At 36.9% G+C, this 20,020-nt stretch overlaps 1 protein-coding gene across 1 annotated transcript; it reads left to right on the top strand.

Moving 5' to 3' along the window:
* The first annotated feature begins 440 nt into the window (after nucleotides 1-440).
* Nucleotides 441-18,848, top strand: ccdc73 (coiled-coil domain containing 73). Its single transcript, XM_005796351.2, has 18 exons — nucleotides 441-485; nucleotides 1,731-1,871; nucleotides 4,729-4,800; nucleotides 4,934-5,005; nucleotides 5,094-5,129; nucleotides 5,320-5,394; nucleotides 6,668-6,706; nucleotides 8,245-8,380; nucleotides 9,453-9,532; nucleotides 11,231-11,335; nucleotides 12,520-12,630; nucleotides 12,744-12,884; nucleotides 13,684-13,909; nucleotides 14,090-15,639; nucleotides 16,072-16,153; nucleotides 16,283-16,392; nucleotides 17,808-17,896; nucleotides 18,216-18,848. Exons 1-18 carry the CDS (start codon nucleotides 441-443, stop codon nucleotides 18,391-18,393), a joined length of 3,288 nt encoding a protein of 1,095 aa, XP_005796408.2. The 3' UTR covers nucleotides 18,394-18,848.
* The last annotated feature ends 1,172 nt before the right edge of the window (nucleotides 18,849-20,020 follow it).

Below are 20,020 nucleotides of genomic sequence, written 5' to 3'. Positions count from 1 at the left end.
ATAACCTAGATAATTTATAAAGCATTGACAATTCAATTTGTCGATCCAGTGTTATTACTCTGACCCCTATTAGTGTCAATGGGCAGGTTCATTTTAACCTAGATTGCAAATCAGGATGTTATCTCCTCACTGGAGTGGAAGTGGTGTAAAACAAAGAAAGAAGCCTTTTAATGGTCATTTCAAAGACATTACGTTAGATTATAGTGACCAATGAGCATTATGAGGCAATAATGTTTCACGCTATTATTCCCACAAAAATCATTTAGCAGTAAAAATTACAGATCAGGGAGTAATTATAAACTACTGAGTTAAAAAGGAGCGTGCTAGTGCTTATTAAAATGCCCATTCTATTAACCTTTTTCAACAAAATGTTTTTTAATCTCAGCTAACAGGCAGAAAGTGACCCAGAGGGATATTTGCCTGCCCTGAAGTAACTCTCAATGGATTCTAAAGCAGAGTCTGAGACAGCCCTCTCCTTTTCTGCTGTAAGTTACCTCTTTTCAAGATAAATATCATTGTAAATATCACTGTTTTCTTTTCCAATTCAGAAAACGATTACAAGAAAAAATGCCAGTTATTGTAATCACTGCCACAATTATTTTATGATGTTTATTCTCTGGAATCTGTTTCTATTTACATTTCTTTGCATAATTTTCAAGTCTTTTTGATGGTTTTCTTTAAGCAGGGATATTCAAATCCAGACCTCCAGGGCTGGTGTCATGCAGCTTTTAGATGTGCCTCTGCTTCAACACACCTGAATAAAATAGTGACATTATTAGCAGAAGTCTGGAGACTTATGCTAAGGAGGTAATTCAGCCATTTGATTCAGGTGTGTTGGACTAGACTAGAGACATCTAAGAGTTGTAGGAAACTGGGCCTCAGACCTGATTAGAGGACCCCTCCCATAAAGCTTGTAGGTCAAGGGAAGAATAAGGTGTTCTATCATGTGTCCTTTCTGCAATAACCTTACCAAACAAGGCCGCTACATTACCTTTATAGAATTGTTTTAATTTAGTTGTTTTCTTTGTATGAATGTGAATTATATTGTCACTTATTGTGGGTGTTTTTAACCTTGAATGTATGTGTTTTTAATATGGAGACTTGTTAAACCCTCTCACCTTTGAGACAGACTATAATAAAGTCAATCAAATGAATTTTAAGGTTGGCAAACCAGTTTGCTAACCTCCAACTTGACTGATCTTGACAGTCATTCAAGTTGACTGACTGTGAAAAAACGACTTTGCAACACATTGACCCAAGTCATCTGTCATGAGCAGATGAAATGGCCTCAACTGAAGCGACTTGGGTTTTGAGGCTATAGACTCTTCATCCATACTCCAAGAACTTGTTTTCCAAATGAAAAGCATCGCTGCATTACTCTGAACCACTGAGCAACAGTCCAGTTCTTTTGCTCCTTAGCCCAGCAACAGGAGTATATTCAGGACATTGTTGCATATATCCTAAATATGTCTTTGTTGTTGCTTTTCAAGAATTCACTCCATCTCAAGTCCACACTCTATGAATATCCCTCTACCTTTACAATAGTCCCAACACTGTGATTATCCATGTTGCTTGTTAAGGTTTTGCTTCCATCTAACTTTCAGTGTGCTACAATACACTTTATCAGTGATATTTTTGCAGCTCTGTAAGGGTGAGCTTCAAAAAGCAAGAGAACTATTCACCAATTTAGCAAATGTCTGACCATAAAACTACTTGTTTTTCTGATGCAGTTGGAAGACCCTGCTTCAGAACAGAAGCTTTTTCTGTCCAGCTCTCATGGTCAAACAGAAGGTGGAGCTCCAATTTTAGTCCAGCTGTTGGAGTTTAAAACTGACCTCCAGGACTTCGTCGAAGAGCTTCTTATTCGAAGGGTAATGTAGTCACTGAACCCTTTACTGACCTACTAGGAGAAAAGCTTTAAATCCCTTTGGTCAACTACTTTTCACTACATAACAATCTGCGACAAACCTGATGGATAATGATAGATGTCTTATGTAATTGCATTAAACCAAGGACACTCCTCTTTGTCCTGATTCTTTTAATTCTACAGTTAAAATTCCTATTGATGAATGATAAGAGTGGCGCCTATGGTGTGCTGTTTGCCGATCATAGCTGTGAGATTTCATATTGAGGAAACTGGTTTCATGTTATTGCTCAACCAAATGCTTCCGGCTATCAAGGACGAGCCCAGCTGGGTTACATACATTTAAAAACAGGATTGGGGTCACACAAGCCATTTAGCCCTTGACAACTAAGTATAGAGTAAATTTGCTTGCTTGAAACATAAATCTTCCCGCTGCCCCTTTGGCAAGCACTTTCAACGTGAGAGTACTTAAAGCTTAAAGGAGCAAAAATGGGATGTTGGTCATTTGTTGCCATTTGAATTTTATTGTTATTGTCCTGTTAACTCTGACAAAAACATTATCGCATCTTATCATCCTCAGGCAAAATAACACTTTGCAGTGGTGCTGTTCAGAGTGGAGGCGTTGGGAATCAAGAGGGTGACACAACACTGCTGGACATTCCTCAGCAGGTCAAATTCCAGGGAGTTTCTGAGTGCAACACATTGCTCGCTCACTGCTTCAGATTTGAAAAAAAAGAAAGTAATTCTGGATATGGTTTCAATGGTGGTAGTTTGTGATAATAATAAATTGTTTTTAAAAAAAATTGTTCACAAAATTTGGATTAAAATGAAAATCATGCTGTTATCCTGGGGAATTTAAGGATAAATTTTGTAATTACTTTCAACTAAACTTTAAATGTATCACATTTTTAAGCTTCCATGCAAATTTATACAATAGTTTTGGCAGTTTCATTGCCTATTGAAAACCAACCATTCATAACAGCAATTAAATAACAAAAAAAGATTCATAATGCAGATCATTATGTAGATGGACATTGGTGTTGACTTTTGTACAGCTTGGGTCAACTGCTCTTGAGATTTTCTCTTTGAATAAATCTTAAACAGAAGGAATACATTTAATGTAAAGGATATAATTTGGGAAAATAAAAATATTTAAAGATCACAATTTGATTCATGAGGATTCCAAAGCTTAATAAAACCTTTCAGTTTGTTTTTACAGTCTTATTTTTTTAAACACCCTCTCACTGTAATTATTCTCCAGCCCCCAAAAATATCAGCTTTATATTCTATACTTTATTATTGTTTTTTTTAATGCAGTGCCACGCTGGTAGCATACTTTAATAGGAACTTATAAAATAAATTCACAGAGCCAACCAGCTCCCACATGCTCATAAAAAGTATTGCATATACAGAGAGAGCTGTTGACTTTTACCTGCCTTCTCCTAAGGAAGAGGGAGGATAGGGATGGCGTTCCACAAATATAACCTCCCTTTTAATGCTCCACTCTCACAGGGTGCTTCTACAAAAAGATACGGTGGACTAAACCAGAGAAACTTAAAGCAGTTTGCAGTTGTGGCTCAACTCCAAAGTTATTAACCCAAAGAATGGGAGAGAACACTTTTATTTATTTTATACTTTGTCTGCTTGGACTTCAGTCTCCGAGCGTTAATCCCCATTTAAATTTACTAACCGGTGATCTAGTTTAGAAAGTGTTTTCATTTGAGATGCTCTTATCTACAGAGCCCTGTGTAAAGTTTGCATACCATTTCTAGGGGCATAAATATCATAATATCCTTCTTTTAGTGGCAGAGGGGAAACAGTTAGTGGGTTTTTTATGCATGGATGAATAAAAAAAACACAACAAATTCAAATTCACGCACCCAATTCTTGCTCATTTAAAGCCTAATATTAAGTCAACACGTCTGCCTTTGAGTGCTGCATGATGGTGCAGTTAGTGTCAAATCCTGGTCTGGGGTCTTTTTGCATGGAGTTTGCATGTTCTTCTCTTCTCTCCAGGTATTCTGGCTTCTTCCAGCAGTCCAAAAACATGACTGTTAGGTTAATTGGTTTCTCTAAATTGTTCTTAGGTCTGCATGTTTGTATATGCTTGGTTATTTGTCCTATGTGGCTCTGTGAACTGTTCAGAGTTCATAGTGTGAATGACTGCTGCAGACTGCAAAGACAATGGATATGTGGTTGCCAGTGATGAGTGCATGTCATGTTCACAGGTTCTGTATCGGATATTACTTATGATGGAATATCAGCAGCACCAAATCAGTAAATATGAAAACACCCGTTTCCCACATTTGTGCTATACAATGAGGAAAAGATGTTATGCTATTGCTAAATAATATGATTACAATAGCATTTTTAGCTGGACTTTGACAGGACTGTGTTTAACGTATATGTGTTGTAGAAATTCAGCCTAAGTAAAGACAATGAATGTCAGTCTCATTGTCTTTATTAAAGCAGGGGTACTTTAAATTTAATGAATTTTGTGGTCTGTGAATAGTTTAGATTTGCCAGTTTTGGCCCCAGGACGAAAAGGTTTGGATACCACTGACTTAAAGCTATCCTTTCAGCTTTTAAATGACAAAATGTTCAGTCTGTCTGAGATTACATTTGGGCTTTATTTAGGAATTTTGGCCACTATTTCTTGTCACATTCAAAATGCAATCAATTATTAGATTGGAGAAACTAACTAAGTAGTCAGAGGTCAGTAAGTAATGTGACACCAGAGATATAATGAAGTTTCCTCTTCTTTCTTTTTCTGTGGAGAAAGTATCTTGAGCCTAGGACAGTTGTTTTTTTAGAAACATTTCTTGGTGTCAGTTTTAGTGAGATTATCATTTCTCATGTTTTAGGATGCAGAGACGCGCTTTGAGGATGAGATCAGTAAGCTTGCGCTGGAGAAACAGGAGCTGGAGTGGGAAAAGGTACAGCTTACAGTAACAAACCTCTTTGCACAGTTGTCTTTTAGAACAACTCAGTTGTAAGTCCTGAATTATATGTAATGATCCATGAATGATTTATGAATAAAACTTCAGTCTTTTTTTCTTTGTGCAACAGGAATCCCTTCAACATAAAATAGAAACCATGACAAAGCAGCACACTGACTCACTTGACTCTGTGAAAAAAAGGGTGTGTTTTAGATTAAAATCCGAACAAAGCTTTTTAATCACAGTATTAATTCATAAATCCTAAATATAATTTATCTTTCTTCTTGTAGTTTCAAGTCAAATTACAACACTCTGAGGAGGAGAAGGTACAACTAGCTTATTTTTTCTCTGAAACATTTTGGGAGAAAGTGCATTTCATTCAGTTAATGCTAAAATGGAGTAGTAAATTCACTTGTGTCAGGCACAAAGTCTTGGCCCTTGGAGGGGATTCTTCCGTACTGTGCTTTGGTATTTATTGCTGTTTTTGACACTCACAATAATAATATCACATTTCAGGGGAAATACCAGGTCAGTGCAGAGTTAAAGGACAAGGAGATTAACAATTTAAAGGAAGAGCTGAAGTCATTGCAGGTATTGAGAAGTTCAGCATTCAGTCTTTTCTTTTTTCTCTGTTTTCCTTCTAGAAGCAAAAGCCTTTATTTTTCCTTTTCCCCCTTTATTTATAAATGAATAAAACATATTCATATTAAGGCACTCAACAGGACAAGTAGATAAAAAAAAGTCATGCTTGATCAGAGTAAAGGACAAAGGTCTGACTTGAGGGCAGTTTGTCTGCAGGCTTGACAACACAGAGGTGATATACGGCTGTCCACATGGCCGGCTGCACTTTAACAACCCAGCTTTGTTACAGAGACAATAGAGTCTGTTTTTGATATTCCATCTGGGAGGCAATGTAGGTGGTGTTTGGTTTAAATGAAGTTCATTAGTGAGCCTTGGTGTGATAAATTTCTTTAATTTAAAACATTTTCACATGAGTAACAATCAGGAATGAAGTTACTTCAAACATGATGTAACTTTACCATGTGTGAATGTTTCGGTTTAATCGAAATTAGCATTGTTTTTATTTTATTCATAGTAAAATTTTAAACTAATTTGAAACTGATACTGGTGCAGATTAAAATGGTTTCAAAATGTAAACATAAAAAAAAATGGGGACAAGAGCACTGAGTCAGCATTACTTTCACTGGGGTGAAAGCACACTAATGAGCTTCACATTAGTAAAAATAAAATCTACAGTTAGGATGAATCTTGCCTGCAGCCCAGCATCAATATAAAGATACACTCTGAAATCTTAATTCTATAGAAATTCACTAGGCGGTCAATTAAAGGTCCTGTGAATCAGTGTGTAATTGCGATGCATTAATCCACCATGCCTCCCGTAACTCTGAACTCGTTTTGTACTTTCACATGAGCGTGCCGGGTTGGAAAAAATAAGCAATGCTTAAACTCCGTTTCTGAGGTTTTCTGAAATTCTTCAAGTAGTTTTAATGCCTTAACTAAACTAAACAGTGAGGAAGGATGAAACTGGATATTAACAATTTCTGAGGCCTAGTGATTTGTTTCTTGTCTCATACATTCCTGTCTCACTTTAAACCTCCAAATTGAAATCATTGTATTTTTTGAGTATTTGTTTTGTCTTTTGGAAATAAATAAGCCTAAGACTTAATTCAACTTTCTTAGACACTGGAGAATATTTTTCACAAAAGCAACTTAACTGGTTTCTTTTCCCCTTGTGTTACTCTGAAAAATTGTTCTGTAAAATTGTGTCATCCTTACTTTCTGGTTTAAAAGAAAAAATAAAGTGTCATTGAATTCACCTTCTCTTCTTTCTTTTTCTACACAGTTGCTGAAATACAACTTGGAGAAGAAATCGAGTGAGCTGGTAAGGAGGGATCCTCCATTTATACAATCTGTTGACAGGTGATTCTTGGGAGGGAGGAGAATTAAAAAGAGGAAGATGAGAGACTGGTGCTAAGGAGGCACTGGTTGAGAGGGAAGAGCTCATCACGAGTAACAGACGGGGAGTGTGTGACTCTTTGAACTGCCACCACAGCAGAGGAAATATCTCTATTAAAATATTTTATAACTGGTCTTCGCTCAGTTTAACCTTCTTGGCAGCAGATTCAGAGGGAGTTCAATAGAGCTGGTTGATTGGAGAGCTGGAGAGAGGGATGAAAGTGAAGGGAGGTAAAATGAGGAAGGTGGAAAAAAATCAGCTTGATACAGACAATCAAACTATAGCAGCAGTTTGAAGAGCAATAAAGTGCTCTGAAGCATGAGCGGAGTTGATTCTTTAATGCTTCTGAAACATTCGGCCACTAGCTCCATTAAACAGGGATCATCTTAAATATTTGACTGCTTCTTCTTCTGTTGTAATCTGTGTCTGACAGAATTCAGGACAAGTTTTCCTAATTTCTTTGTGCCTGCCTTTAAAAATACTTTTTTCACAGACTTGTGCTTTATAGCTGAGCATTTTTAATACAGCTTAGAAGAAGGTAATAACAGAAACTGATGAAAAACAGAAATGATCATAAAATTAATTCAATTCATTTTAGTTTATTTATATTGCGCCATTTCACAACAAATTTCATCTTGAGGAAATTTGCAAAAATATAATTTCAATTCCGGTTGATCCTAGTTATCAAACAGTGCAGTAATCCCAGTTAATTATTCAAAGTAGTTAAAAAAAAATTCTGTCTAAAGAAGCCCAACTGGTTGCATCCTTGACTTGCAGCATTCACTCTCCTGGACAACATAGTGGCAGTAGACAAGCACTTGCGTCGAATTCACTGACTTTACAGCAACTCCTCATACTGAGCAATCATGTAGAGACAGTGAGGAGAAAAAACTCCCCTTTATCAGGAATAAAGTACAAGCAGCCAACTACCACAACCGACTGAGGGTTTGAGGAGACAGAGCAGATACATAAGCGAAGGACTTCAGTTTCCTCTCCAGAGAGAGGAAACTCACTGTGAGACTAATGTATGGTTCTCCACCTCCACCACTGCTAGTCCACAAATCAGCTGTTGCGGAAAACTACACTCCCTTTTGTCCCTTGCTACTGCACACGAGCTTTGACCTCTGAGAACATCTTGGGGATTTTGCTATTTGGGAAGAATTTTCTTGATGGCGTTTAGTAAAGTGGAACTGCTGCCTTCATCAGCTTCAGGATCACAGGTTTAATGAAATCATGTCTTTGTCAATGAAGCATCCCATAGCATTGTTCATGTCTTTGGCATGCTTTGATGTGGGTGCATAGTTGATTTGTTTGCTGAATTGTGTGTGCTGAATGGTGATCTTCACCATTTGATGTGGATGACTTGTTCCTGCCAGAGCCTCCACTCTTTTAAAACAACAATGAAGACAGACATTTAAGTGGAATTTCCCCTCTGGTTAATCTTAACTGCGGGTCCTCCACAGGAACAGAAGCTGGCCCTGCAGAGTCGCACAAAGGACAGCCACCTGAAGCAACTGGCAGAGGTGGAGAAAAGATTCAGTGCTCTTTCCAGACAGTGCGCTATGGTCAAGCAGGCTCATGACAAACTGGAGCAGAATGGTAATATATGACTAGATAAAAAAATAGATGCAAAGGAGCATTGATATTTTATTGAAGTGACATCTGTAAATTATTTTATTGATAATTCAATAATATAATTATTATATATTATTTATTTATTTTATAGTTTGGTCTTCAAACTGTAATTCATGCTGTACAAATTTTACTTTTTAAAATAGAAAAGTAAAATTTTCTATTTTTGTATTTCCTGATTTATCCATTTAAGAATTGCAGCACACAGGCCCTTGAGGACAATAAATATGGAAATAAACATTTAAAAAAAAAATCTAAAACATTTTCATGATTAACACAGGGGATGTGTATTGAACACATCCCCTGTGTTTAACCTAAAATTGTACATTTTAGGTTGTAAAATGCAGGCCAAGTTAGCTCAAAACAACCAGATCAAGTTCAATGCTTGAACTTGCCTCTGTGTTGCCGTTACTTTCTTCTGCTGTTTGATAAAGTGCTGAAAATGATGTTCAAACTGAAGATGGAGTTTTGTTTGGCTCATGTGGTATTGCAGCAGCACATTGATTCACGTACAAGTTTTCTGACTTTCAATCTTTTGCACTAAATCTACATCATTATTTTACAATTTAAGTTACAAGCAGAGGTCATTGTCAAGTTTGTCTAAATGCCCCTTTGGGGTTATTTTGATAACCTGTGAAAAATGAAAAATGTGCTCTTTTTGGCAGCAATGTTTAACACATGTAAGCCAAGAAAGAATTCCCACTCTGCTGACACCAGATAAGACCAATCTTTCACATAATTTCTCTGCCCTTTAAAAATCCTACTATGCTCTTACTTTCATGGCATATCTTTGTGTTAGTCGGTTTGGACAAGCTATGTCCTCTTATATTAGATCTTTTTCTTCTTTTTCTGGCTGTAATACACATAAGCCCACAAGGCAGTTTAGGATCTGGAAAAAGATAAAGTACTTTTACAATCTCTTTGACTAAATGATAACCTTTATTGTCTCTTCTACTTGTCCTACTTCAGTGTTGTCAGACTTCATACTTATGTCATGCAGTCATGTTTGATGGCAATCTAATATGTATTTTTCCTAAAGTTGATGAAGCCATGAAGATAAATAACAAGTTGACTTCTGCCAGAGAAAAACAAGAAGGAATCATTGATTCACTTAAGAAGGTATGAAGACGAGACAAATTACATTTGACTGTGATTCAGTGGGGGGAGTTGTCATCAATCGGAGAGTTGTAGATTTCATTCCAGCTTCCTTCTGTCACCTGCCGTTGTTCCCCTGAAAACTTTCCAAGTTGCCTATCAAATCTGCGTATTGATAGGCACACATAAACGTGTGAGCGAATGGGTGAATGTGGCTCTAGTGTAAAATGGTTATGGTGGTCAAAATGACAATGACATTTTTATAACCCAACTGCATTTTAAAAGATTCTTTAAATCAGTTCAATTTATTTATCCAGTATCAGTTCATAATTGTCATTACAGATCCCAATTTGGTTCAGATTCAATCAAATCAACCCAAGGAAGTCCAATCTGACATACAATCAGATTTAGATGCAATTACACATAATCCAGTTCAGTCTTCATCATAATCTCAGTACGTATTACAGTTTTATAATAACTTTAACCACAGTGGATAATATGCTTAAAATAGGAATCATGGTACAAAAGTTGTTTTCCTAAAGATGCCAACCTGATTACTTTGAAATGTTGACTTTGCAACAACTATTAAGTCTGAATGTTTTTGCATTTTGTCTGATTCTTTCGCAGGAGTTAGAGGAAGTCAGTAACAAGCTCATAAAAGAAAAGATTAACTCAGTCAGACATGAGAAGATCCAGAGTCCTTTAGGGAGGGAACAGCACATACAGGAGCTGCAACAAAAACTCCACATGGTAACATGGGCATCAGTAAAACAGGGATCTTGAATAAGTCCCAAAACCGTGTATTTGGACCTTTGGAAAGTTAGAACAAAGTTATGTTTTTTTAGGAGTCTGAAATAAACAAGAAACTCAGGGAGGACAATGTTGCTGAACGAGAAGAAAAGCAGGTAAAAACATTATTTTTTTTTGTTTAGAATAATTGTAAAATGTTCTGAAAATTTAATGGAAAAATGCACAGAATCACATTTCCTATAAAATACTACAAATCTGAAATTTCCTGTTTTATCACGTGGACTTTATTGTATTAATATAAATTCTCTGTACCATTCAGGGCAAAGCTTGAGTGGAATAGAGGAACTTGGTAATGTTGGTATGCCAGTGACTTTTGTGGATTTCATTAAGCTGTACAGTCCAGCAATGCTGAAAACGACTTAAAAAAGTACTAAATTGGCTATGTAAGAGAAGAAAAAGAAATGGTTTTCATTATATAAAGAACTAGATTGCTACTTATGCAGACCTCTTAGGCTTCTCTTAACATATAAAGAATGTTAAAAGGAAAAAAATAGACATCTATGACCCCATGAGCCTGAATAGCTTAAAGCAGAGGTCTCAAACTCCAGTCCTCGAGGGCCGCAGTCCTGCAACTTTTAGATGTGCCTCTGCTGCACCACACCTGAATAGAATAATTAGGTCATTAGCCAGGCTGGGAGAACTGATCTACACAAGGAGGAGGTAATTAAACCATTTCATTCCAGTGTTTTGTACCTGTGGCACATCTAAAAAGTGTAGGTTTGCGGCCTTCGAGGACTGGAGTTTGAGACCCCTGGCTTAAAGGATGTTTGAACTTAATATGAAACACAAAACGGAACTTTTCATAGGTCATCTTCAGTCACACAAGATCTTTGGTTTAGTGGTAAAAGCTTTCAAAGAAAAGAATGACTGTTCCAAAGATGTTCTTATTTAGTTCTGTGGGTCTGTGTTTAGAAGTTGATGAGGTCCCTGCAGCACAACCAGCAGCTGTTGTTGAGTCAGACACAGACCGTAAGGAGAATCGAACAGGAGCTGGAGAGTCAAACAGAGATGTTCAAGGTTAGACTTTTTCAGTTTTCTAATTTTTCTTTTAGAACTTTAACATTTAGTCACACAAGATTCCCCACACTGAAAACATGAGAGCTCTGTAAAAGAGTCTTGACAATTGCAGATTCACCTTGTGACTTTTGTTCATTAATTTTATTAACAGTTGGATGCTTCATCTAATACTTGTCACACATTACTCAACTCATTGTCCCACTACTTTGCCCTCTGGTGTCCTTTCAGATGTGCCAGTTCCTTGCAAATGGAAAAGTTTCTATTTCCATCACTGGTCTGCTGCATGAGAGCCAAATTACAATCAGCCTTCTGACAGTTAAAATTGTTTTGTGCTCTGAGTCTAATTATTTTCAAGATTGTCTAAAATGCACATAACAGAGTCAAACTAATCAATAAAAATGTAGTTTCTGAATAATGTAAAAACAGAAGAGAATTAACTATGTTGCAATTTGCTGATAATACAAAAGAGGATGTACAACTATATTGATTAAAAACAAAAATATAACTTTCCAGAATGAGTGACAACTAGTTAAATTTTTAGTACAATTCAGGATTTATCATCTCGTTACAAGCATTTGTTGGACATAAAAAATACATTTAAGAATTATCAGCACAGATAAAAAATTTACTCCTATTTGTTCGTTATTTCTTTGCATTGCATAAGAACTGTGGAGGTGTATGCTTTTATTTTTGACTGAAACAAATTCATTCCTTCTTGGAAACCCTGCACCTTCTTAAGTGCTGCACAAGGAAAACATTCTTCTGGATCCGTTTAAATTACTATGAAAACACTTGTACAAAGACATGAATAAATGCCAGTCTCTGTTCCATCTCATAAATTTGCTGAATATGGTGCAGTATATCACAACGTGTACATTTGTGAATAAAATCCCCCCGCAGCTGAATGATAGTATGTTTTTCTCCATTTATGACTCTGCAGTTTATTGTTCTCTTTCATTTGCTCTGTGCCACCCCACCTCCCTCCATTTTAATTCTCTCACTCATTAATTTATTAAAATTATTAAATTAAAATGACACAAGAAACCTGATTTGTATTAGCAAGCAGTGCTATCTCTTTCTTTCTCTCTCTCTTGGCCCTGTTTAAAACCTTCTGTTCACGTTAAATAAACTCATAAAACTTTAGTATTGCATTGAAATCTTATGGGCAATTAATTTTACGGCAGGCCCTTAAGCAAGAACGCGAAGTGATGCGAGAGAATAGAAAGACAATGGAAGACAAAGTGGCTGAACTGACAGAGAACTACGCTGCTTCCAAGATGAACTGGGACAAAGAGGTAAAACAGAGACTACGCTTTAGTGGAGGTGATGTAAAGACTTTTAATGTAAAGTTTTTGTCAGAGCAAGAGCTTTTCAATCTTGTGTTTTCTTTGTTTTTGTGATCACACAGAGAGAAACATTACTGACTCACATTAAGAATGAGCAGTCAGACGTTCAAACATTGAAAGAAGCTTATGAAGGCCTTGAGCTGAAATGCGCAGACCTGATTTTGCAGGCCAGCTCACAAGCACAGCAAGCCGGGAAGCCACAGGTAATAAATGCTTTTTACTCACATCTGAGGCTAAAATAATTAATTGTGATGAATTGATTATTGAAATAATTGTCGACTAGTTTAGTAATTGATCATTTGTTAGCTGGCGTGTAGGCACTCAAAAAAAGAGTAATTGCTGAAAAACATGTTCAGAGTAGTAATTAAGCCAAAACTGGACAAATAAAGTGTATATATATATATACTTTAAATGTGTCCCAACCAGGTAGTTTTAGCTTCACCTGCATGGTTCAAATTCTGTTACACACAAAAAAATCTCAGATTCAGCTTTTGCTCTTCAATTATTAATTGGTTCATCCAAAAAAATAATCAACAGATTAGCTGTGTTGACATTAGGTCAAGCAAAAAGGGCTGAGCTTTTCATATGTTGATGTTAGAAGTATTTTTAGCTGCAGATGCATCCAATGCTACAAATCATCACGTTTTCACTTAAGTAATATGGTATTCTAATTTAGGCAAAAATAAGAAAAATTCTTATTTAAAAAACAAATTGAATGATTTTCAATGTTTATGTCTTTCTAACTGTATAAAATAGACACTGTATTTGAGGTTAATCTATTGCACTGCAAAACATTTGACCTGCATGGCCAACTTGAAGTTCTCAATATTCCTTTTAACAGTTGACCGTTCTAGAATTGAACTGTCAAAAATAAACTATAATAACTTTAGATCAGTTTTGTGTTAGAACTGAACACAAATGTGTGAAATCCTGTTAGTTTTGAAGGTTTTGACAGTTTATTCCATAATCTCATTGCATTTAAGTGACTATTTTCTTTCATAGATGAAAGACAACAGTCAGAGTCCTCTTGTTGCGACCCAGCTCAGTCCTTTCAGCTCAGTCTTGGAAAGATTCAGAGCTGAGGAAACTGCTAAGGATCCAGACTCCAGCTCTCAGCTGCCTGACCTCGACAGTCTGCAGTGCGCTGCTTCCTCTCAGGCCAAAATCCAGGATTGTCTGAAGGACACAGGAACAGCTTCAAAGCTTGCTTCTACTGGAGCAAATGGAGGTCAGCCTTCTGAATATAAACAGGAGATAAGGATAGTTTTTGGTTCCATTTTGAGGACCTTAAACTTATTTATCTTTAGGCCAAAAATGCCATCAGTTCATGATGAAACGATGTGGGGTTTTTGAGTACAATGCAGTTAAAACAGCATATTTTGTCAACATCTATACCTTTCCTTCCCAGGTCAAGACGAGGTGAATAATCAGCAAGAAATGATTGAACAGTTATCATATTTCACAAGCAGCATCCCTGATAATTCTGAAAAAAACACAGAAACCGCTGGTACAAGTGACTTAATTGGACTTGATCAGAGTTTTCTGAGTAAATCTACCTGTGTCAGTACATCAAACCCTGGGTGCGCTTCACTGAATGGATCTACAGAATTACTTGAATATGAAACATATGAAGAGAACAAAAAAGGAAATGATAAGAAACATGAGAGAGGGGAGGATAGCAAAAAGAAAACCAACAATATACAGCAGGAGGAAAAAATATTTCAGGAAAATGTGAAAAGTGAAAGAAATGCTGCAGAAAAAAGAGCAACCCCAGTTCAAATGGTAGATAGTTCAGACATGCACAGGGATTCTGAGGGGTCAGCAAAGGCGACAGAGAGGACCAGTAACCTAGAAACAGAAACAAGAGCTAGAGGTGAGGGAGAAGTAACAGATGGAGTGAAAGAGAGAGGAGAGTCAGCAAAGCATGCACCAGAAAGTCCAGAAACACAGATACCAGCTCTCACAACTGCTGATATGACTGAAGCGAGCCTCGGCAGGCAGGTCAGTGACTTCATGGATACTGAGCTGCTGTCAACTGTCTGTGAACCCCTTAACTCCACAGAACGTGTTTCTCTAAAAACCACAGAGAAGGATGGAAATGTAAACTGTGAATTTACTGTCAGCACAAATGAACACAAAGTGACTTCAGATCAACACAGCATCTGTGCTGAAGATGAGATACATATCTTAACTACAACGGATCAGACTTCATGTAGTGAAGCTCAGTCGATCGCACTTTGTCAGATTCCAGGAGATGAGAACCCATCCAGGGAAACATTGGGTGCTTTTCCTGCTGAATGTGCCTCCCAGAAGAATCCTCCTGGAGAGTTGGATCAAGAAAACAACATCCAGATGTGCCAAACAAACCAAACTGAAACTGGAAGATATAATCCTCCACACGTCAACGCCGATATCATCCAAACAGATGAAAATACTGATGCACCCGTCAGGAAAGAGTCTGAGTTAATGAGAGAACCACCACCGGAAATTTCAGCGAAGGAGAGTGTGCGGCTGACGTCTGCTGTGGCTAATGATGAAGATGATGCACAAAAGAGGAAGTGGATTCAGCCAAATGTAAACACATGTGAAACTGTACATATACCTTCGTCAACATCCTGTTCAAAGGATGTATCCATGGAGGCTATCCTTCTACCAGATGTTTCACCTGAAAACATTCAGGAGGAAACAAAAACCAACACACCGAAGGATCCTGGACTTAAAGAAATAACCCAAGACAAAGGCGATTGGAATCTCTCTATTCTGCCAAGTTATGACGGTAATGGATGGCCAGAGCTTGACCGTTCACAGCTTCACCAGAAGAGACCTGATGCTTCGTTTGATTTGTCCCTGATGAGCAGAAAGCCCTGCAGGTCTCTGTTTGACTGGGGGGCAGCTCAGAGGAAACCGTTCTGCTCGGGACCAAAGTCAGATGGAGCCGGCCTGCTACAGTTAAACCAGGTATAACACAATTAAATAATAAAATATCTGTATTTCAAAGGCAAGGTTTTAGAACTCAAATTTCAAAACCTTTCTAGATATTACATTGTATAATAATGAGTCCAAAAAAATTTAATAAGTGACAGTTAACCAAAACATTTCAGAAAGCTTAGTTTAAGAATTCTATCTTTAAAAATGAGAATAAGTTGCACAGTCATGCAGACAGAAACCCAAAGCAGCACTTTTTAGAAGTTTTATTAGAACTTAGACAAAGGCATCACTTTCCACCAACAAGGTGTCATGAAGCAAAACAGAAACAAAGAGACATTTGCTCTCAGTGAAGCAGAGAAACCACAGATTTTCTTAAATGTATTAAATATAAATGCTGCACAAAAATAAAACGTATATAACGTCTGGGGTTCCTGTGGCGTTCATGAAGCTCTGGTTTTTCAGGCTCCCGATGTGTCTCAAACAGATAGCACAGGACATTCCCACAGCACTATACCCATGTTCAACGAAAGCAAGCACAACAAAGGTGATGGTTAAAATCCTTTCATCCTTGTATGACTCGTGATATGTTGACGTACATATCAACTGCACATAGTTTACCCTCTGCTATAATGATTTTTCTAACTCTATTGTCATTCTTGTCTTTTTTTTAAAGTCCCCTTGCTCATAATGAGAGCATCAGATCTATTCAATGCTTCTGGAGCTACATCCTCTTTGACGGGTCAACAGAGGGAAGAAAACTGCAGAGAGGAACCAGCAGAAACGGTAAATTGTTATAAAGGAAGACTCCACTGAGATGCAACGGAGCAAATGAGATAAAGCATTTCAACATTTTAATTACAAAAGGCCAAAATGCAAAATCAGCCTTTAAAAAGCAGAACCCACTAAAGTAAATGACACCCTAATACTCCAAAACAAATCAGTTGGTTATCTGATCCCCAATAGTATAAGTACGTTATGACAATGCCAAGGAAGAAGCCTAAGATTCTTTGAGTCTATTTATTTGTTAAGTGATAAAGTTTCTGGTGCAGATATTAGTGCTTGCTAACATCAGTAAACCAAAACAACACTGTAAAGAGTGGAGGACTGACAAAGTCATTCAGAAAAAGACTCCTGGGAGATATAACGGCAAAAAATGATCCAAGAATCTGCTGACTCATTGGAAGGACTTAGTTTTCCACACAGTGCTTCTTTATTGAAACTTTTCTATATTAAAACAACAAAACAAAATATAGTATATTCTGTGTATTATAAATCATCATTGCAATGTTTCATTTTAAGCTATAGAGGTACTTGTCAAGGGAAGGAGATTAATTTGATGTTGAACAGGAAAGGAATGTGAAATGTTTTTACATAAAAGCCTCAGAGGAGAATATATGAACTAGAAATATGCAAAGTGCCTTAAGGGTACTTCTCGTTCTTCCACTCTGAGCTTCCCACTGACCCAAAAATGGCTTTTTGACATTTCTTTTCACAATCTTTAAATATAGGAGCAAATTTGTATATATGCCCAGACCAGATGAAATGCTCAGACAAAGTTTCGTTTTGGGGGATCCTGCTGAGTCAGGTGTTGAGTGAAAGTACTTAAATGACCTCACAGACATTCTCAAACAGCCAGACAGACAGAACGAATGACCTGTGGAAGAAAACCTAGCTAATGATCCTCGGGTACCCCTTCTTTCTCACTTACTCCATCTTTATCTGTTGCACTTTCCCTCTTCCTTTCTCACTTCATCATTTGTCTCTCACTCACTTTCCACCCTCTTGTTGTTCTCCTCTTTTTCACCCTCGTTCTCCTTTGTCACCAGCTCTGCTCTGTCATTCTGGATTTTATCAAATCCAGGCACTGGCCGTCAATACAGCACTGAGGGGGGAAAAAAAGCTTAATAAATAACAGTGACAAGCAAAGTCTTCTTTTTTACATGCAGACTCGAAACTCTGGGAGCATCAACCAGAGTTCAGTCTGAGCCTGGCTACTCTCTCAGTTGGATTCTCTTACATGCCATTTGCTCCTGCTTGATACTTGATTCACATCTATGTTTGACTTAGTGTTGCATTTCCTCTGAGAATGAATCAAACCTCTAACTATCACATCTTTTTACAGACAGGATTTGAGGATAAGATGCTAAAAGGTAAAAGTGTTTGATTTATGGTTTGTTTTGTTGTCTTCTTTTTCACAGGACAAGACACTTTCTTTGTCCATCAGTTCTTTTCCACGCACTCTCTCCTCTAATACAAGCAGCAAAGGTTCACTGCAGTCCAACCTGGAGTAAGTATGTTTGTGAAGGATTCTCAGAGTTATTTGTATCCAAAAGTTAAGTATTTTAACTATTTACATGTGTAACAGTTTATTTATAAAATATTGTAATAACCTTGCATCGTTTTAATTCCACTTTACAATTATTCACCACTTTGTGTTGCTGTGCAGCATAATAAAATACATGAAGGTTTATGATGGGAAAGGGGCAAATGTGAAAAATTCAAGCTCTGTAAATAAATATGGTTCTATGTATCCCATAGATACATTTTTTTCTCAAATTTTCTATAATGTGTTTACTGTAAGTGACTTTAATTTCTGTTCACACCAGGTGTAGCAAAGCTCAGAGCTCAGCTCCAGTTACAGGGTCAGAGTCGGAGTGGGATCTGTCCTTTTCCCAGGAGAGGGAAACCCAGCAGTCTGCTTTCAGAGCACAGATCTCTAAGATCGAACATTTTCTCAGCAGCGAGAAGCTTCGACTGTCCAAAAGACGACGAACTGACAGCTGAACAAAACTGATGTATCCACAAGTTTAACAAGTTGGTTCATTTATCGTGCCTTAGGTTTAAATATTAATAAGTAAAACTTTTTTTTTGTTCTAAAATGAAACTTTAGTTGAAAGCATACATGAATAAACAAATTTTTGCCTTGTAACTTTACACATTAACTTTAGTACATAAAATTTTGCTTTATCCGCAGAACTCTGTGCTGTTCATTCATTGTCAGATTTGGGCAACTGCTTCAGGAGGAAGGCAATATTGATACAACTAGAAGTTTAAGCTAATGTTTGGATAAGGTTTTGTGTATTTTTATAAGTTGAATTTGAAGCAGAACTTTGTAAATCATTTTACTTTGCATAATTTAAGAACGTTCATAATGCGTTTTTGTTAGCAGTGGGTTTTGGAGCCACCAATGCCTGGTTAAAGGAAGTAGCCTGATATAAAAGGGTATAAAAAGACAGTGAAATGCCTTTTTATCTCTGAATAAACCTAAAATATTTCAAAGCAAACAGCCCAGTCATGTTACCACAAAACAAAAGTGCTGTTAGGGGAAAAGAAAAAAAAAAAAATTCTACGAGCAATTAACACATTAATTAATATGGCAATTAACATTAACCTCATATCCTCAGAGGAGCTTTAAATGTGAAGGAACCTTTAGTCTAAATCCATGCAGTTGTTGTTAAAAGTGAAATTAGATGTTGGAACACAACTGGTAACACCTATTAATGCTAATTAAGAGACACAACCATAGAGGTAGCAATTAGCACTGAATACACGAACCCTAATTAAGAGAAATCAATTACGGAACATACAGACCAATTAGCTCACTGTAATTAGCATCTCATTAACTTTATGTTCCTGTTGTGAAATATAAAGACCATGAAGCACAGACAGCTGGCTTCTCCTTGGTATGATTGCTCTTTATCTTTGTTGCATTCTAGATGATTTTCTTGGATTTTGTTTCAGTTAGTTGGAAAATTAAGTCATTTAAGTTTTTCTGTTATTAAATCATTTCTGTCCTACAGATGAACTGATGTGATTTTTTGACTTATCGGGAGGCCGAGACAAAAATGGCTGTTTTATGAAAACTTAAGTCCTGCTTGAACAGTGTTTAGGTATTCTATACAGTGACTTATCTTATAAAGACAAAAATAAATGCTGCATCACAAACATAACCGGACTTTGCATTCAAGTAAAAGCAGGAAAAAACAATACAATAAAATATATATATTTTTTTATTTCTCTTTCCACAACAATTAAAAGCCCATACAAAAAGAAAATATTGTCCAAAGATAGTGAATCTTGACAGGGCAATAACATTATTGAAGGCACATTTGCTGCCTGAGAGCAAGGAAATGATCATTCGACCTTAGAGTTATTTGCCTACACTGCCTCGCAAAAGTTTCTGCGGGATCTGTCCTGTTCCCTCTCCTGGGAACAAGACGGGAGCTGAGCTCTGACCTTTGCTACACCTGGTATGAACAGAAAGTCAGATTTTATGGCTGTATATTCTACACAGATTTTCTGTCGGATTTAGTTCTGGAACTGTTCATAATTTCATCATTAAAAATGCTAATTTACAGTGGAAAATCTCTTGTTCATTTTCATGGAAAGAGATAGTAAGATTTTTTTTTTA

The sequence above is a fragment of the Xiphophorus maculatus genome, chromosome 2, assembly GCF_002775205.1.
Source record: "Xiphophorus maculatus strain JP 163 A chromosome 2, X_maculatus-5.0-male, whole genome shotgun sequence".
NCBI classification, from domain to species: domain Eukaryota; kingdom Metazoa; phylum Chordata; class Actinopteri; order Cyprinodontiformes; family Poeciliidae; genus Xiphophorus; species Xiphophorus maculatus.
The sequence above is the reverse complement of the archived record's forward strand: the minus strand, read 5'-3'. Positions and strand labels throughout refer to the sequence as shown.

Excerpts from the sequence above, each read along its gene's own strand:
- ccdc73 (XM_005796351.2), top strand. The coding sequence starts at position 441 with ATGGATTCTAAAGCAGAGTCTGAGACAGCCCTCTCCTTTTCTGCT. Across the intron at positions 1,872-4,728 it reads AAGAGCTTCTTATTCGAAGG|GATGCAGAGACGCGCTTTGA; the intron begins GTAATGTAGTCA and ends CTCATGTTTTAG. Across the intron at positions 11,336-12,519 it reads GTCAAACAGAGATGTTCAAG|GCCCTTAAGCAAGAACGCGA; the intron begins GTTAGACTTTTT and ends ATTTTACGGCAG.